The 18,779-nt window shown below is 38.7% G+C and overlaps 1 protein-coding gene across 1 annotated transcript in view; it reads right to left on the bottom strand.

Moving 5' to 3' along the window:
- Nucleotides 1-18,779, bottom strand: part of BMPER (BMP binding endothelial regulator) — a 207,029-nt gene that overhangs the window by 71,063 nt on the left and 117,187 nt on the right. The window contains exons 12-13 of the mRNA XM_060781627.2: nt 11,639-11,968; nt 326-662 (exon numbers count right to left, since the gene is read on the bottom strand). Of these exons, the coding sequence (XP_060637610.2) occupies nt 326-662; nt 11,639-11,968 (667 nt within the window). The remainder of the gene's footprint in view (nt 1-325; nt 663-11,638; nt 11,969-18,779) is intronic.

Here is an 18,779-nt window from a genome sequence, read left to right on the forward strand (position 1 = left end):
TCATTTCCATTCCAGGTGACCATTATAAAAACTACTATTAAACTTTAAGAAGTTATGACTGAGATACACCTTTCCTCTTCCCTCTCCATTTCTTTCACCTTCTATATCATGTCTTTTAGCTGTAAGCTTGCAGGCAGGAAAGGACTGCTTTGTTTTATTCACTGTGTGAAAGATGACATGGAAGCATTTTCTGTTGAAGATTTGGATTTAAACAAATCGTATATAACCGTGTCCCTCTTCCTCCATCTAGTTTCTAGAGGATTTGTAGTACAATCCTTGGCAATAATTTTGTTAATTTTACTCATTAGTTTCACTCATTACTTACCGATAAAACACAGTATAATCCACCGTGGAGTGGCAACTCTGAAAATCCCATGCTTTGAGTTTCTGGCATTCCCGATGGGCACGAAGTTTTACCCTCACTGTTCCTTGGCACAGTTCTGGAAATTGTTTCCTTGGAGGGCGAGCACAAAATTCATTTGACTCCACACGCCAGGATTCTGCAAAATCATCCACATCAAACTTAAAGTTCCCATCGCCTCCAATCAGATCATCTCTTTTGTGCCCATTGTAGTTCCCACAAAGGCCACAAAGCCGACCCTTAAGATGTGGTGCAGCCATGACTTCAACAAAACTGTCTCCATCCCAAGAGATCTCTAGTCCTAAAAAAAGAATGAAAGAAGTTGAGAAATCCATTCATTTTCAGCAATGTACACGTGAATAACATGAAGTTATGGGATATATTGAGCCAAACTATTTATTCCTCCAGCCTAGTGATGGAGACTCCTGGTGGTAACAAAGAAAATCATGTTGCCCTCCAAATATCATTGGAATGCAGTTTCAAGCATCCACTGACTTGGCTATAGTCTCCAAGGCTGCTGGGTTTAAGAGACCATTGACAACTGTTCTACATGGCCTTTGCAGTCCTAATATGTGAGCCCTTTTTAACCAGAAAGGCCAGGAACTAAACCTGGAAACTTCAGCCAGCAAATCATGCCCTTACTTCCAAACAATGGTTCCAACAAAGCTTGTAAAGTTATATTGAATGAGTAATTGGTTACAATCTCCGATTTTAAGGTAAAAGCTGTTTAGTTATTCATTTCTCCAAAGTAACTAAAAAGTAACTAAAAAGTCACCTTCTATAAACTTTTTTAAACTATCTGAACACTACAAGAACCAGTTTGTAATACTTTTTCCTCATCTTATTGTCACCTCATTTCCATTATTGCTTCAATCCTACTAAAAGAGTATGAGGTATGGCAACTGCAAAAAACTAATTACCTCTAGTAATAGAGGAGGTAGAAAGTGAAAAAGAGGTAAGTTGTCTAAATGAGCAGGTATTATTGAATCTAAAATTTCGTGATATATTTCAATCAAGAGTTGCTCAGAGAAGACTGTATTTCTTTGCTTGCTATAATGAAGCCCAGTTTAAGTATTTCACTCATTGCAGAAACTGGGCTTCATTATAGCAAGCAGGGGTATTTTCATTGTGCTTTTCTTGCATGGCAAGGGGTGGGATAAGATGGCCCATGCAGTCTCTTCCAACTCTATTATTCAACGATTCTATTATTTATATAGTATTGCAGGCCACTGGACAGAGAGCCTTTGTGAGGCAGTTAGTCCAACAGTGGTACTAGCATTTCCTGCATTCAGCTGGGCACTTCCTGCCACATCCTGTGGACTAGTGGCTGGCCATCTTGGGAGAAGGCAGAGCTTTGTTTGGGTGACAAATTGAGATATATCTGACCCGTTGCACTGCCAGGTGAGTGGAATAAATCACCTGCATGAGGAGGAAAGCTTGGAAAAAGTAAAACTTATTACAACTCCATATTATGTTCCTGTGCTACTGGATCCTGATAAATTTTTTCTAAAATCATATTGAAGGAAAGGGTTCTAGTCCAACCATTTGATGACTATGTTAGTTCCCTAAATTCAGGGAACTTTGATTGTCGAGAAAAGCTTTCCAAACACAAATATTTTGCAACATAGTCATTCAACTTTACTAGCAAACCGGATGTTAAACCAACCCCTTATAACCTTTCATTTGTGTGTATATATATATATATATATATATATATATATATAATATTATTTATTGTTTATTTCACATAGACTCAGAGGTTTCTTATTATGTTTGTGCAACATGCCTACACACTGTAACCAACGTATTATTATGTTGTAACACACAGTTTGTAAACCTCTGCTGTAGAGGAAGATTTGGAAGTGTGATTGTCTACTTTCATGCTGAAGTACTATCCCCGATTGTTTTACCATCTTATTCAGGAAAACAGGGCAATCATGCTGCATAAGGCAGGCAGTTGAGTGTGCTAGAAGAATTCACTGAGTTTTGTTAAAAGAAGCAAATCATCAGAAAGATCTAATAAGGAACTGAAAGACAAGTAGATACATGGTACACTTCAGTGAGACTTCAGAGGCTGTTTTCAGCTATGTGTCAAAAAACACAGAGCCTGCATTAGAATACTGTAAACAACTCTTGTTTAAATAATTTCTAGGGGATGGGAAACTTGGTTGTGCTGCACCTTTCTGCCCATGGAAATACTGAAAGAAATGCTGAGGGTGACATTTTAGCATCTTACAAAAAAAGACTAAACAGATGGTTATTGGATCAACAGCCATGAGGATAAAAATTTTCCCACAGTTTAAGCTCAGAATGAGGGACAACTGAGAAAAGTGGGGCATTCAGACTCTTCTAGTCAATTAAGCAGAAGTGGCAGGACTCTGGATTCTGTTCTCACAACTCTAAACATAGTTTAAACGCACAGTATTTGACAAATAAAGATGCAGTGAAAGACTGTGATAGCCTTTACCACCTTGATTGAACAAACAGGAGTAGTGATAATTACTTTTGAAGAAGTAAACTATTCCTTTTAGTAGCCTAATCCTGTTGACCAACTTAGTAAAGACGGACATTGGAGAGAACAATGAAAATGCTAAAGAAAAGCAAGTTGCTTGTATAGTTCAGATACTTGCAAATCCCTCTTGTCTGCCACATACACAGAAAGCAAGCACATTTGATCTTTTATTCTTCCTCTATCCAATCTAGTGTAGAAATTTGTGTTGGAGTTTTTTGCACACATAATTCAGGCATATTTGTGTCTCCCTCCTGAGGAATGTGGCCAGCAAGGAGGTACCTCAGACAACCTCAGGCAACAGGATATGCAAGTAAGAGTAAATTTAAGCAATAATCCCTGAATTCCCTAGCCAATCTAACTAATGGCTATGCTGTTCCAGGAATTCTGGCAGCTTTACTGATTTCTGATTAAGACCATAAAAAACCAACTACAGGCAGCCCCAAAGTTATGAACAAGATATACTATGTAGGTTTGTTCTTAAGTTGAGTTTGTTTGTAAGTCAGAACAAATACATTCTATTTATTTATTTATTTATTTGCTTTACTTCTATATTTATTTGCTTTACTTCTAAGTGTAACTCTAGCCATATCTACCTATCTACCTACCTACCTACCTATCTATAACCTTTGGGTAGCATAGGGAAGGGTTAACACCCCTGTGATGTTTGTTTTACTGCCAATGCCCCTGTTCAGAAGATTTCACCACACTTTCTGTCCCTGTGATAATTGGATTGTGAAAAATTTGGATTCTTGTGGAAACAAGGATTGTCAAGAAAGCTTCAGTTTTCCCATGATAACTTTCAGGAGTGAATTTTCCTTCCTAGGGGTGGACAGATTTCTCTCACTTCCTGTTATCTCACCCCCATTCTTAACTATGAGTCGTTCGTAAATCAGATGTTTGTGATGCGGGCACTGCCTGTAATCTGAATGGACAATACTGAACCAGATGATAAAACATGGTGCTATATTTGAAAAACTTTGAGATAATATGGAAATTTATATGAACTATTTTAATAAATAATAGTATAATAATGACACATAAGGGACAAGTGTCTTTAAGGACACTTAAAAACACATCACATCATTCTCAGTTAAAGACTCAACTATAATTGCCTATGATTGCCTATAATTGCCATTTGGAATAATGTTACACAATGATACTGACTTTTCTTTCTAAGGGAAAATAGTGGCTGTATTTTAGTAGACGTAAACCGCTTTTATTGGCACCAGAATGGCATGATGGGGTTGCAGAAGGGAAGGCACAGTTTAGAAACATGCTTTCCTTGCATGAAGCCTTGGCCAGGCACAGGATTATCTGTTAATTTCTCTTTCTACTACACCTGTATTTTTTTTTAAAAAAAAAACCTTAACGTTGTTTCTAAATAAAATGTGAACTCTTAAAAAAACCAACTGAAATTATATTCTTTCTGATTTGCAACAGCTAAATTCAAGAGGTAGAGCTATTCTCATTATAGAAACAGCCAGGCTGTACTAGCTCCCAGGAAAAGGACTTTTCAGTGCTAGTTTACCCACGCATTTTAAAATTAAGCATTTAGGCTTCATGTTAATATATTCTACTTTGCCAGTTTTTGTTAATGTTTATCAAAAATTCTCACCCACCCTGAGTGTCAGATTCAATCTCTGTTATTTCCAGAATCTTAGCAGGATTGGGAAAGAACTGGGCATGAAACTGGAAAACACTGTTTTTCGAAACAGTCAGTTTTGGCTGTGATCCCCAAACTCTCATTCTCCAGATTTTTTGACTTCTATCAGCTGCTTTGGCCAATGATCGGGGATTCTGGGAACTGAAGTCCAAAACGTCTGGAAGCAGTGTTTCCTACATGCTGGTCCATGTAGGAAACACGTGAACCAGCAATCTGACTCAGCACAACAGAGCTTCATGTTGACAAATTAGAATGTGTCCAGAGGAGGGTGACAACAATGATCAAAGAGACCATGCCCCATGAAGAGCAGCTTCAAGAGCTAGGGATGTTTAGCCTGCAGAAGAGATGGTTGATATGATAGCTATGTTTAAATATTTGAAAGGATGCCACAAGGAAGAGGGAGCAGGCTTGTTTTCTGCTGCCCTGGAAACTAGGACTCGAAGCAATGGGTTCAAAGCACAGGAAAGGAGATTCCACCTGAACATTAGTTAGAACTTCCTGACCATAAGAGCTATTCAGCAGTGGAACTCACTGCCCTTCTTTGGAGCTTTTTAAGAGAGACTGGATGGTCAACTGTGGAGGGTGCTTTGATTGTGCTTTTCCAACATTGCAAGGGGTTGGACTAGATGGTCCATGTGGTCTTTTCCAACTCTATGATAATATGATCTATGTGATTGTTTCCCTAGTTTAACTAACATATAACTGCATCACATATGAAATAGATGAAAGTCTCAGCAACACTGTTTTCAATCACTGTGAGTAACTGAACTACTGTCTCATTGTTCCTTCAACCCTCAATGCTCTTTTGTAGCTACCTTCAATATCAAAATACCACACCGGCATTTGGTATGAAGAATATAAGCCTATTCCATTGTTAGTTGGGAAATAATGTGGGTTGCAGCATGCTATAATTACATACTATTGAGTGAACCATTCTATGGCATGTTTGTCCTGGCTCTACCAAAACAAAGGCAATAATGTTTGCTGTAATTTGCTGAGCTGAGAGAAGAGCCAAATAGAATAACAAGAAAAATAATATCTTAGTTAATTTAAAGCATCCCACATTGATTTTCAGGAATTTAATGGAATTTCATAATTTAGTTGGCATTGAAGAGAGACACTCAAGATGTTTTTAATTACAGCTTATGAATAACGCTTCCTTGTGTGCATTCTACAGACAGCCACAAAAATTTTAGTCTTGCAACTGATAAATGAATCCATAGCTGAAGCTCTATTTTGTAAGGGACAAAAGAGCAGGTGTATGAGCTCTTAGCTCAGGAGGAGACACTCCAAAATGGGTCTCTAGTGAGGATGACTTTGCTTCACATCCATCTTTTGTCTGGTAGATCAAGGGCAGTGGGGACACAAGCTTGGGAACCTGGATCTCTGTCAAATATTGGAATATAAATGTGCATGTTTTGAGTTTGGCTTTCTCCATAAGCCTCCTCCCACCTACTGCTCTCCCTTTGCATGTGTATTCCCCAGGAACCTTTCCCCACCAGGATCCATAGGTGAGTGTTCGCTAAATTTGTGAGAAAAGTGACTGGAGTGCATGGGAAAAGTGGTGATGGTGGGATTATCTATTCATTTATCATTTTGAAAATAATTTCTCTAAGGAATCTAAGGCGGCTAACAGTTTTCTAAAATTGAAAGAAACAGTAAAAGGAACAGCAACATCAAGCTGAGGAAACAAAAACACAACATTTGGATTCTTTCCCTATCGGCACATCTGTGAAGGTCAACAACTATCAGCCTGCCTCAAAGGCTTCCTCGTGGAACAGTAATGGCTTAACCAGATGATGAAACACACCAGATGATGAAACACATTGTGGAGGGAGTGGGGAGAGGGCAAAGGGTGTTCTAAACCTCTTGCCTGAACATGTGAGAGTCATTGTATATTTGCAAGGGAAATGGGTTCATGCCTACATCAGACCTACATCCTCATGCCTGGACATCAGCCTGCTCTACTGGTCCCAACCTCCTTGGCTACTCACATTCACTTCAACTTGAATAGATCTTGTGAACAGAAACCCTGATGAAGCCAAGCAGCAGCCATCCATAAAGAGTACCCTTCTCATACTCAAATGAGTACAACAACTCTTTAGATCTGGGATGTCAATGTCTGAAGACACAAAGTTGCAGGGGGTAAGGCCAGCACTGTCCTTCCACATACTTACAGCTGCATGCATACAGGGCAATCAAGAGGACAAAAGGGCCGGAGCCAGCATATTTAATCCTGTCCCTATGTAAACAGCTAATGGCTCAAACAAATGCTGATAACAACTAAAAAAGCCCTACTCATAACATCCATCATATTAGCCAGTGGGGGACATACATATGAATGTAATGCTTGAGGTGGCCAGCTTATCAACAGGGACCATGACGGTCTATTATTACAGAAATAATAAAGCTCTTAAGTAGGATAAAAGGAACCATTGGCCATGTCTACACCTATACAATTCAACACAAGTCCTTCTGCCATTCATAGAATTCTGTAGTATGTGGGCAAGAATCAATAATTAGTCTACAAATGCACAATTAGTAATACTGCAGTTACAGTAGTGTACTGCAATATATTGTAGAAGTTCAAACAATATGCTTTATTTCACCCCTATCTCCTGTTTAAAAATGTCCCTTATATGTTCTCGTTCTGTGGTTTACACCCCCACTCCCCAAGAATTAAAGGAACTGCTTTAGAGTAACTATATTCAGGCTTTGTAATATATATATTTAAAAATCCCATTCACACCCTACAATTATAGCACTACAATACCACATGAAAGCCATGATAATATTCCATGGAATCATAGGATCCGCAGTTTAGGAATCTTAGTGCCTCAACAAACTAGAAACCCGAGGATTTCTCAGAATGCAACCATAGCAATTTAAGTCTAATCCTACTTGCACAGTGTGAAATCAAACTCAGATATTGTGGAAGGACCTAGTGTCAGAGCACTTACTCACAACTACATATTCTGGCAGGCAGCCTGTTGGCTGGCGTACTCACAATTACAGAGCTGAAGAGGGTCTGGTAAGCCATTTAGTTCAACCTTCTTCATTGGAAGAAGAGCCCTTCAGGCTGCTGCTAGGGAATGTTGGCTAGAACTGTTGTTGACATGCAGATGTTCAAAGCATCTGGCCAGTGAGAAATTTGCTTTAAGTTCCAACTCATTTTAATTTGGTTCTGATGGAATGGACTAACAAAAACAACTTTTAAAAGCCCTATCATCAAACATCTTGATCACCAATATAATTTGTTTTAGATTTGATTCAACATTCTCAGGTTCCTGTGCTTCCCATTTACCGGCTTTATTTAAAGAAGCTACCAGATGTTCTCAATTTCACTATTAAATCATATTTCAGGTTTGAATGATGCAAGATACATATGCACACAAAAGATTGACTCCAAACACAGAAGCAATTCATCTAGGCAGAAAACGAACCCAGACAGATGTTACACAACACTACCACACTTCAGAAAAGCACAGCAAACAGCTTTTCTTTCACACTTGGGATTTAATATCACACCAGATTTTGGTTCAGCAGGGGATTTTTATGCAGAACACATTTGCTAGTGAGTCCTCTAAAGCCTTCTGGATTTGTTTTCTTTTATTACATTTGTTTGGGTTGGATATGTTTTACTAAACTTATTCCTTGTTCTACAAGTACTTCTGGCACTGCGCTCACGTATTTCCAATCTCAGTGGTTTTCAAACTCTATTCTGAGAAGCCATGGAATCCTTCAGAAGCTAGTGAGGACTGTCACATCTTTTATAAGATCCAAACTCTATTTGGTAGGATCTGAAAGACTTTCAAAATAGCCAGTTCTACATAATCAGTGCCTGTTATTTGAGTAACTATTCCATATTCTCCCACCCTCATTAATTTTTAGCACATAAACATTAATACAATTTGTTGCCAGGACGAATGGCATCAAGCAAAAAATCATTATATCATTTTTAGTAATTTAATTCAAGTTTTAGGTTGATGAAAAATATAAACCTCTTTGATTGGCTTCAAACAAGTAATGTAATTGTCTTATAAAATACAAACGTATTCACTTCATTATGCGTCGATGGGTCAACACCCTTCATGCAAGAAGCAAAAGGAAACTACCCAGAAAATTATTTGCAACTTCTTCCTTATTTTTACACAAAGAACATCAATTGATTTCAGAACTCTGGGGGTGATTTGGGGAGATGGGGGATTAGACCTGTTTGGTTTCTCAGTCTTAACCCAGCAATGAGAAAAGGCATTTGTCCTGTTAGTTCAGTTTGTTTGGCCTTCTTCTTTATTTTGAATTCCCATTGAACCTGGCCTAAACCTGTTAGTCTCCACTATAGCAGGCACACTAAACTAAAATAATTTATGTAAATGCTGGCTTCATAAGTTCCCATTGATGTAATGGGTCCATAGCAGGTGGTACTAACATTTGTATTTAAGCACTTACTTCCTAAAAATAAATATTTGCACAAAGACACTCATGGCATTAAATCTTCTCTGAGCAAGTCTTCATGGGCAAGGAGACGTGGGCTAAACTGAAATCCACTACATAATGTTGGCCATTTCCATCGCGTTTGGGGAGTTTTATTGTTTTCTTTCAACTTTGCCCCACTTTTGGCAAAGTTGAGGTTACTCTGGAGCTTGATGAAAACTCCAGAGTATCTCAGAACTGTCCAGCTGGATTAGGCCAATCTGCTGTCCAGACAGACACTATGCCATCATCCTTCCCCTGCGCCGAATAGGAGGAGGAAATGTTTAATCCATTGTTGCTGTTGCCACTCTGAGACATCCGTGTAGCTCCATTAGCACTCCTGGCCTTTGTGGATGTCTGTTCTGATGTGAAAATGGGGCACCCAAACAACCAGCAAGGAGTAGTCTCCCCTCTTTCTTTCTGGTCTCATAGACAATCTGTTCTGCCATCAGCAGAGACACTCGTAATGCCCAAAATTTCACATGAAGCTCTGCGACCACCAAAAAGCTGTAGTGGTAACATGAAGGAAGATGTGACAATGTCCAATGGAGCTGGTGCAATCTTGTCCTGGATGCCTACATAGCACCACAGTAGATTTGGCTGGGTGGGTCTGGCACCACGTTTAGTGGCCAGTGTACACTTGGACTGTGTCTATTTAACATTTCCACACTTGCTGGCACTATATTCTACTAGAATTGAAAACAGTGGCGTGGATAACAGCTTTTGTTAGATTGAGGAGAGACCTAGGATCCATCTACACTGTAAAATTAATGCAGCTTGATACCAATGCTATGGATTCCTGGAAGCTTCAGCTTTACAAGGTATTCGCCCTTCTCTACCAAAGAGTGATCATATTTCACCAAACTACAACTTCCAGTGTAGATGCTGAAGATGCAAATATATAAAGCTATTAGAAATCTTTGTGGGGCTTTTCAATGAAAATAAAACAGTAGCAGTAGAAAAGTCAATGATTGAGAAGTTCCACAGCACTATCAATTTTCCCATAGACAGAACAAAGTGTTGAATGTTCATATACGGCACCTTAACTCATATGACATAACAATGAGATAAAATAGACTTGGGCTATTCAGTGAATGTAATTGTCTATTTCAGAATCTCCATGATACAACAGGTTCATGCCTGAAACAGGGTAAAAAGATTATCTAAAGAAAAAACTATTGTTGTGGACAGTATGAATGTCTGCTAATTATTCAGAAATCCTGTCACAATGAACTAATAGATTTGATAAATTCGTGACCTCAAAGTTTGGCTGTCAGATTCAATGCAATGTGCATCTTTTAGTTTATATACTTCAAAAATAGCATAGTTCTTGTTGGGAGAAAACTGAGTGCTCCTTTTGATAATTAGTTCCTGAGTTTCAACAGCAATCAAAAATCTTTATATTTCAGTAAAGGTGAAAGTATCCAGCTTAAAATGCTCTCCTCAAACTGTCATTTACAAAAGGCAGTATCTTTACAAAATGTATTTCAAATTAAAGTTTGCAAGGGAATTTCCCCTTTAACAGAGCTCATTAAAATGATTTAGAAATCAATTTCAATGCAAATAAGTTTGGGTATAGAAATATTCAGGTCTTTATGATGAAGCCCTACATGGCTGAACCATGTATATGAAAATTGGTTTATATAATTAGTGTTCATCTTGTATTCTGGGCTGCCATGTTCCTGCCAATGGAAGACAATAATCAAAAACAGAAAATTCAGTAGACCCTTGGGGCACACAACAAAGTTTTGGTAAAGTTCAGCTTGGCAGTTTCTAAGATGGAAAGGTCTAGAGAAAAGTGTGCTTCCTCCAATGTGGAACTCCTTTACTTTTGAGCAGGCCTCCTCAAACTGTGGCCCTCCAGCTGTTTGGGCCTTCAACTCCCAGAATTCCTGACAATTGAACAAGCTCATTAGAACTTCTGGGAGTTGAAGGACCATACAGCTGTAGGGCCATAGTTTGAAGAGGCCTGCTCAAGAGAATTACCTTTGTTTGAACATATACTACACCTCTTTTTTCTCAACTTCATTACTTCTTACAGAATATAAATACTGTAAATAAATAAATAAATAAATAAGTATTTTCAATGTTTGCAAATCACAGATAAGGTCCATTAATTTGACAAAGGATCCACTCATTAATTAGGTCGTCTTGCCTATGAGGCTTGATTGGGCCTGCTTGCAAGCACGTGTACAATCCCAAGGCTTGTTTGAGAAAAGAGTGAGCCCCTCCTTGAATCACTTTATTGTTGTTGTTATTGTTATTATAATATCCTGCTTTTTTACTCTTAAAAAAGACAGCTTCTGAAGACCTTTTAGATTTATCATGCATTCAAAAGTAATGTTGTATATTATTTACTTCTTTCAGCAGCCAATGGCTCTGCAAACGAAAATAATCTGGATTCCACTTTTCAACCAATTCCATTTTCTGACAGCACTCTGGTCCCTTAGAAGATACATTATATTTTCTTTTAAAGTTGTTATGTGCTTTGGTTTATATCAAATAGTTGAAAGGTAGTGATAAAAATTAAAATGAACAAATATCAGATCAATTAAATAAATAAATATCAGAATAATTAAATGTGAGCGTGGACTCAGGAGGGGAAGTAGAACGCTCAGAATAGGCCCACCTGCTTTTGTTGTCACTTTCAACAAATAGCCTTCCAAGTCGATGTGAAAATGTACTGTTTCATATGGCAGAGATATCCGTGTCCCATTCCACTTGACAGTTAGGTGCTGATGAAGACTGATGGTGCTGCTGCCCAGCACAAGGTCTACAGATTTTGTCCAAGAAAAAGAGCGAGTCCTTCGAGCATCGTTTTTCACCAGCACCTGAAAGGGTGAGGTAGAGGAGGAGCAGTCTTTTGTCAAAACATATTGACATGTTCCCTGAAAGTTAAATGTCCGTCCATCAAAAGTGTTGTAGTGGGGGTCTCCAAATACAGTGCAAACACCAGGCTCTGCAGGTAAGTGAGAAACAAAAGTGTCATCAAGATCCATGTTAATGTTTGGAAAGTTAGGAATTCTAGGAATAAAAAGCATTCACATTCAGGGCCAACTTCTATATTACAAGTTTTATATACATTTGAAAATGAAAGAACTATATAGGTAAACTCAGAAAGATAGGTTGAGTTCCAATCCCCATTCAAGAGTACACTCAAAAGGAAACCTGGATTTACTGCTATGAAATTAATAAATTGTACTTACTACAAAACACTGAAATTCTGGACCGGTCCTGTAGATTACAACTACTCAACATCTGCAGACTATGTAAACTGTGATTAGTCATAAAATCCATATGTTGCACATTACAGCTTTATTATGCAATCCAGATACATACTATCAGGAGTAATTCCCACTTTATTTATTTCAAAGGCTCAAGGATCAGACCGATTTTATGGAGGCTTAAATTATATCTTGAGAGACCTTTATCTCCTTTTCACCCATTCAGCCTGTCCATCTTATAACTGAAACTCCTCACACTGCATTATAAACTGCTTTTGAAACTCTGAAGAAGATAACAGTATTCCACCATTATTGTTAAAGTACTGTCACTGCTTTCAGGTTATCTTGATTGTAAAACCCACAGCAAACATGTGGAGGACTGGATTGCATTGCAGACTTGCAGATGTGGTCGCTATCAAAGAACTGGTGGGAAAATTGCAATACTATGCATGCAGCCAGTTTATCCACCTTATTGAGGGAGCTTTTCCCAAACTTTTGGTCAATTTCATCACAATACTATAATATTTTTGCCATTGGTTTTCTTATAAATCGTAATAAAACAAATCTATGAAAGTATCACAGGAAGCCTGTCTTCCATTTTCACTATGTTCCACTCCCTTGTTTTGTGTACTCCAGCCTTTGCATTACCTACCTTTTCTTCCACCCTTTTCATCAGCTTCCCCCAGACTGGAATGACCTGTGATTTGACAGCTAGATTGGCTGTCAGAATTTAAGACACAACTGATGACCTTTTACTTCTCGAAGGCCTACCCAATCAATTTTAACTTGTTAATTTTAACCTGCATTTTACCTGTGTGTATTTTGTGATATGTATATCAATGCTGTATTTTGTATAAAATTGCTGGAAGAAACATTAACAACCTGAGATATGCAGATGATACATTTTTTATGGCTAAAAGTGAGGAGGAGCTGAGGAGCCTTCTAATCAAGGTGAAAGAAGAAAGTGCAAAAGCTGGGCTGCACCTAAACATAAAAAAACCCCAAGATTCCGGCAACCGGATTGATTGATAACTGGCAAATAGAGGGAGAAAACGTGGAGGCAGTGACAGACTTTGTAATTCTAGGTGCAAAGATTACTGCAGATGGAGACTGCAGCCAGGAAATCAGGAGACGTTTATTTCTTCGGAGGAGAGCAATGACCAATCTCGATAAAATAGTGAAGAGTAGAGACATGACACTGGCAACAAAGATTTGCATAGTAAAAGCAATGGTATTCCCCATAGTCACCTACGGATGTGAGAGCTGGACCATAGGGAAGGCTGAGCGAAGAAAGCTAGATGCTTTTGAACTGTGGTGTTGGAGGAAAGTTCTGAGAGTGCTTTGGACCACGAGAAGATCCAACCAGTCCATACTTCAGGAAATAAAGCCCAACTGCTCATTGGAGGGAAAGATAGTAGAGGCAAAGATGAAGTACTTTGGCCACATCATGAGAAGAAAGGAAAGATTAGAGAAGACAATTATGCTGGGGAAAATGGAAGGAAAAGGGAAGAGGGGCCAACCAAAGACAAGATGGATGGATAGTTTCCTTGAAGTGACTGGCTTGACTCTGAAGGAGTTGGGGGAGATGACAGCCAACAGGACGCTCTAGCGTGGGATGGCCCATGAGGTCACGAAGAGTCGGAAGCGACTGAACGAATGAACAACAACATATCAATGGTGTTGTGTTTTATCTCTCTATTTTAACCATGTTTTACCCTGCTTTGAGCTGCAAGGAGAGGTGGGTAATACATTGATTGTTGTTAAAATAATCATCAACATCATCATCATCGTCTCACCTTGGAACACCATTTCTCCTTTTCCTTTTTTCCCTCCTCTCTTGCTTCCTGGACCCTCCCAATGCATTTCTCACTTTCTCTTCTTTCAGTTTCCCTCCCTTGTTCAACTCACCTCCTCTTGTTTCCTGTGTTCCATCATTTGTATGTCTCACCTTTTCCCCTCCTTTCATTCCATCTTAACTCATGATGCCACACCACTCCTGTTTTGCACCTTGCACTTGACAGCTACACCTTCCATCCTCACACTCTTACTCTTGGCTCTGCATGCATTCCTCCTCCGTTGCAGCTGCAGCTCCAGCCACAACACTCTCTTCTTGTTTTACTTTACAGGGATGCCTGCCTACAATCTATACAACCAGAGGCTGCACAAAATTGCTAGTGCTTCTTTAAACAGTGAGCAGGAAAGGAGGCAGATAAAAACAGTAGCAACAATTCTACTGCAACAGGAAGAACTGCAGCAGGAACAGTTTTTTTTCTCCCTTGTTGTATCACTCCCACCTAGTGTTCTTGCAACTGGAAAATTTGGTGAAAATTGACATCTGGAAAGTTTGTATTCTTGGCTACTTTCCCAAAAATAGATATTATACCTGGAAAAGCTAGAAGAAATTGGTTCGTGTGGATTATTTAGAAACCTCTGCTGTTACTCACACCTACATTTGTTCAACCACTTAATTTGATGGGCATAACTATTTGGTTTTCAGGCCATTTTCTTGAATACAGGATGGGTAAAAATAGCTCCTAATTATTTTTTGTTATTTGTTGCACAACCACCATTAATACAGAGGAACTAGTAAATGCAGTAAGCCAGGCATACATAGAAGATGGAGTTCTGGATAATTTCATTTTGTTCCAGGTTATTTCTACATTAAATGAGTTTTTTTAAGCATAATATTTGAAGTGTCTCTGTTCTAAAGTGTGCCCAAAACATTTCAATGCTTTTGGCTTTATTTTATTCAAAAACTGATCCATTCTGGACTATTTAGGTCAGGAATTTGCCCACAGGCAGTAGAAGAAAAATAATTGCCTCTTATAAATGGGGATTTGCCTTGAATGTGTAATAAAAATGTATGCTGTTGGTACATGTAATGAGTAATGAAAAACAACATGGAAAGTTAAATACAAATAATTATATTCCAGGTTCACTCTACTTTACTGCATTTCTCCATCTTCACTACAATGGCTCCACAGCGTTCTATGCAGTATTTCCAAATGTTTCTGCAAAACAGATTTCAGCTGAACTATTAAAATATTTCAGCTGAATTCTTTTTAATAAGGCTGAACTATTTCAACCCCTATTAAAATGGCCACCAGTGTGTCTGGAGAGAAGCTTAAGCCAAAGCTCCACTCTACCTCAATCACCTAAAATTACTCCCATGCTCTGGCTGGAAAAAAAAGATAACAAAAGAGATGGTTACATTTTTTTCTCAGTTTGAAAAATGAAGAACCTTCCCTTGCCTGCCTCTTCACTGCCTTTGCACTGTCCCTATCCCAGCATTGGTCCCATGTGGGCTAACATATTGTCAAAAGAGTTTCAACTTATACATGAGTATAGAATATTTCATCACATAATAGTCCTGGTTTTTGTTTTTTAGGATTCCTTGCATAATAGCCACACCCTTAGTTCATGGGTGTGACGATTATGTGAAGGAGGCAGGCACATGAGCAGGTGAGGCTTCACTCACTCACATACCTATCTTCTTGGAGCTCCGTGGCCTGCCTCAGCTGCCAGTTGAGACAAGCCTCATAGCTGTGGAGGTGAGAGGCAGGTGAGCAGGCAAGTTCATCAGCCTGATTGCCTCTCCATGAGCTATAGAGGATTGTCTTAGGCAAGGGTTGGTTGGACAGGTGAACTCGCCCACCTGCCTGCTTCTCCTCTCCAAGCTACAGTGACTTTGTAACTTGGAAGGGATAGACAAATTCACCTGCTCGAGTGCCTCTCTGTTCTGAGGTATAGATAGCTCAGAAGGGAGATGTTGGTAAGTGGGAGAACTCATCTGCCTCTCCCTTCCACAACTACACTTTGGGGGTGCAACTGTGCAGGCACGTAAAGGTTTACCTGGGTTGTTGTAGGTTTTTTTGGGATGTATGGCCATGGTCTAGAGGCATTCTCTCCTGACGTTTCGCCTGCACTTTGGCAAGCATCCTCAGAGGTAGTGAAGTCTGTTGGGACTAGGCAAAAGGATTTATATATCTGTGGCATGACCAGGGTGAGACAAAGGACTCTTCTCTGCTAGAGCTAGGTGTGAATGTTTCAACTGACCACCTTGATTACCATACAATGGCCTGACTTTGCCTGGGGCAAACTTTTGTTGAGAAGTAATTAGATGTCCTTGTTTGTTTCCTCTCTGTTGTTGTGCTGTTGCAATTTTAGAGTTTTTTAATACTGGTAGCCAGATTTTGTTCATTTTCATGGTTTCCTCCTTTCTGTTGAAATTGTCGTCATACACATGTTATGGTCATAAGACCATTTCAAATCAAATTAAATGTATTCAACTCAGGCTGAAATCTCTTCCACTGATATGAATGGAACTTTGAAATGCTTATTTTTATTTTTTGCTGTTCAGCCATTCTCTTTTCCATTTATTTCAATTACCTCACTAGATGAGACATCTCTTTCAAGCATTAAAGATGATACTCACTCAAGCACATTGGAAAGCTGCACATGCATGCAGACATACATACTTGAATACCTGAAAGCTGCTTCCTTTTCATTTTTCATTTGTAAAGTGTAATTCCACATGCTGAACACCCATTTTCCTGAGTCAATAATATAAATGAATCATACAGATTTGTTGTCCCAGGACTTAGCATCCTAAGTTTAAGAGCCATCGCATGGCGAACTGCTACTATAAATTACTATACCATTGTAAGGATTTTCGAAGGATTTCTGGACTATTTTCATTGTGTCTAATAACCCATGCTGGGAAGATGACCATTTTGCAAATTAAAAGTGCTGTAATATAAAGCATGCAAACCCTGTACAAAAGGCATCAGGGGAAAGAAGGACCAGAACACCCGATCAGTCAAGCTAATTCCAAAGCATCCAGATGTAACATATTCTTGAGAAGGAGCTTGCAGTTAATTTACATCAGCCAAGAAAAATATTATATAAACCATAACTAAGAAGACTTTGGATGTTTTATAAGAAAAAAAAGAAGACATTAAAAATTGAAAAGAGAAAAAATTGTTCTCATATACATAACTTAACAGGCTTTGGCTTTAAAAGTCAAAAAATGAAACAGAGAGCACACTTAGCCAAAATGAACATTCAGATTCAGCACAAAAACAAAGCAGCTGACCCTTAAATCAAACAGAAGCAAACATCAATTAGAAAGACACCTATAGCAGATGTGGAAAAGAAACAGATTACATTTACCATTTTGTAAAGAAGGGGAAACTTCTGCTACTAAAATTGGATGTTTACAAAGTGTTTGACATTGTAAACCACAATTCTCCTCCCAAAAATTTGGGGAGAGAATTTTGTGAAGTAATTAAGGAACTTTATCAAGATAACCAGGCGCAATTACTCATCCATGGGACTGAAATTGAGATGATTGATAGAGTAAAAGATAAAAGGAAAATACAAAGAACTGAACAATACACTCTCAATGATTGATCAATTGAAATAATATTTGAATGAAAGAAAGTACTGTTCCCAGGTGGGGGGAGGGAAGGGGGTAATATTGTTAGACACTTGTGGAAGATAAACACAGAGTTGGCAATGTTGAAAAAATGAGTGAATGATATGCTGTTTGTACAATGAAAAGGTTGCTGAAATTGATTTTATTCTACCTGTGTTAACAATAAAATCTATTTATTTTTTAAAAAATATGTAAAATGAGATATAAGCTCTTTTGTCATGTTGAAACCAAACAAAATTCATATATTTTGCTTATATAATTTTTAAAAAGGTCTTTTTTAAAAGTAGAAGTGACAGTAAAATTGCATTCCCATCATTATATTAGACTATAACTATCAATAATATTGCTTGGTTATGAAAGCAGACAAAAACATAAGCTTCCCCCTTTGTGTTCTATGTTATTGTGAAGCCACGCAAGTATTTTCCTAATAAGGAACCACAGAAATCCTATCTGACAACTGTAAATTTAAATGATGTCTATGCAAAACATTAAACATACTCCAGGTAAATGTACCAGATATAATATATGTGAAAAGCCTCTAACTGCGTGCAATACAGTGCTGAGGTTATAATTGTGCTAAATGAGGGGATGTGCTTATTATTATTATTATTATTATTATTAACTTTATTTGTACCCCGCTAGCATCTCCCGAAGGACTCGATGCGGCTCACACAGGCCGAAGCCACAAACACAATACAAAGAAAACATATCACAGCAGTAAACAAGCAAATCAAAACAATTAAGCAAAATAAACAGCAAATGACATACATCAAGACACTATTAAAAACTGGTTCGGCCGGCGCAAAGGGGTACAGGGTTAAAAGTGCTGATATGGCAGGAGGAACGTAGGATTAAAGTGTGATGTGCGGCAACATTTGTTGTACTAAAGTGCTTCCAGGACTTGGGATGGGGATTCCTAGTTTGGGAAGGCACAACGGAACAGCCAAGTTTTTAAATTCCTTTTGAAAACGGCTAGAGTGGGGGCCTGTCTGAGATCTTTTGGGAGGGCGTTCCAAAGTCTGGGGGCCGCCACGGAGAAGGCCCTGTCACGCGTCCCCACCAAGCGCGCTTGCGACGTGGGTGGGATCACGAGCAGGGCCTCTCCGGAT

The sequence above is a fragment of the Anolis sagrei genome, chromosome 6, assembly GCF_037176765.1.
Source record: "Anolis sagrei isolate rAnoSag1 chromosome 6, rAnoSag1.mat, whole genome shotgun sequence".
Classification (NCBI taxonomy): domain Eukaryota; kingdom Metazoa; phylum Chordata; class Lepidosauria; order Squamata; family Dactyloidae; genus Anolis; species Anolis sagrei.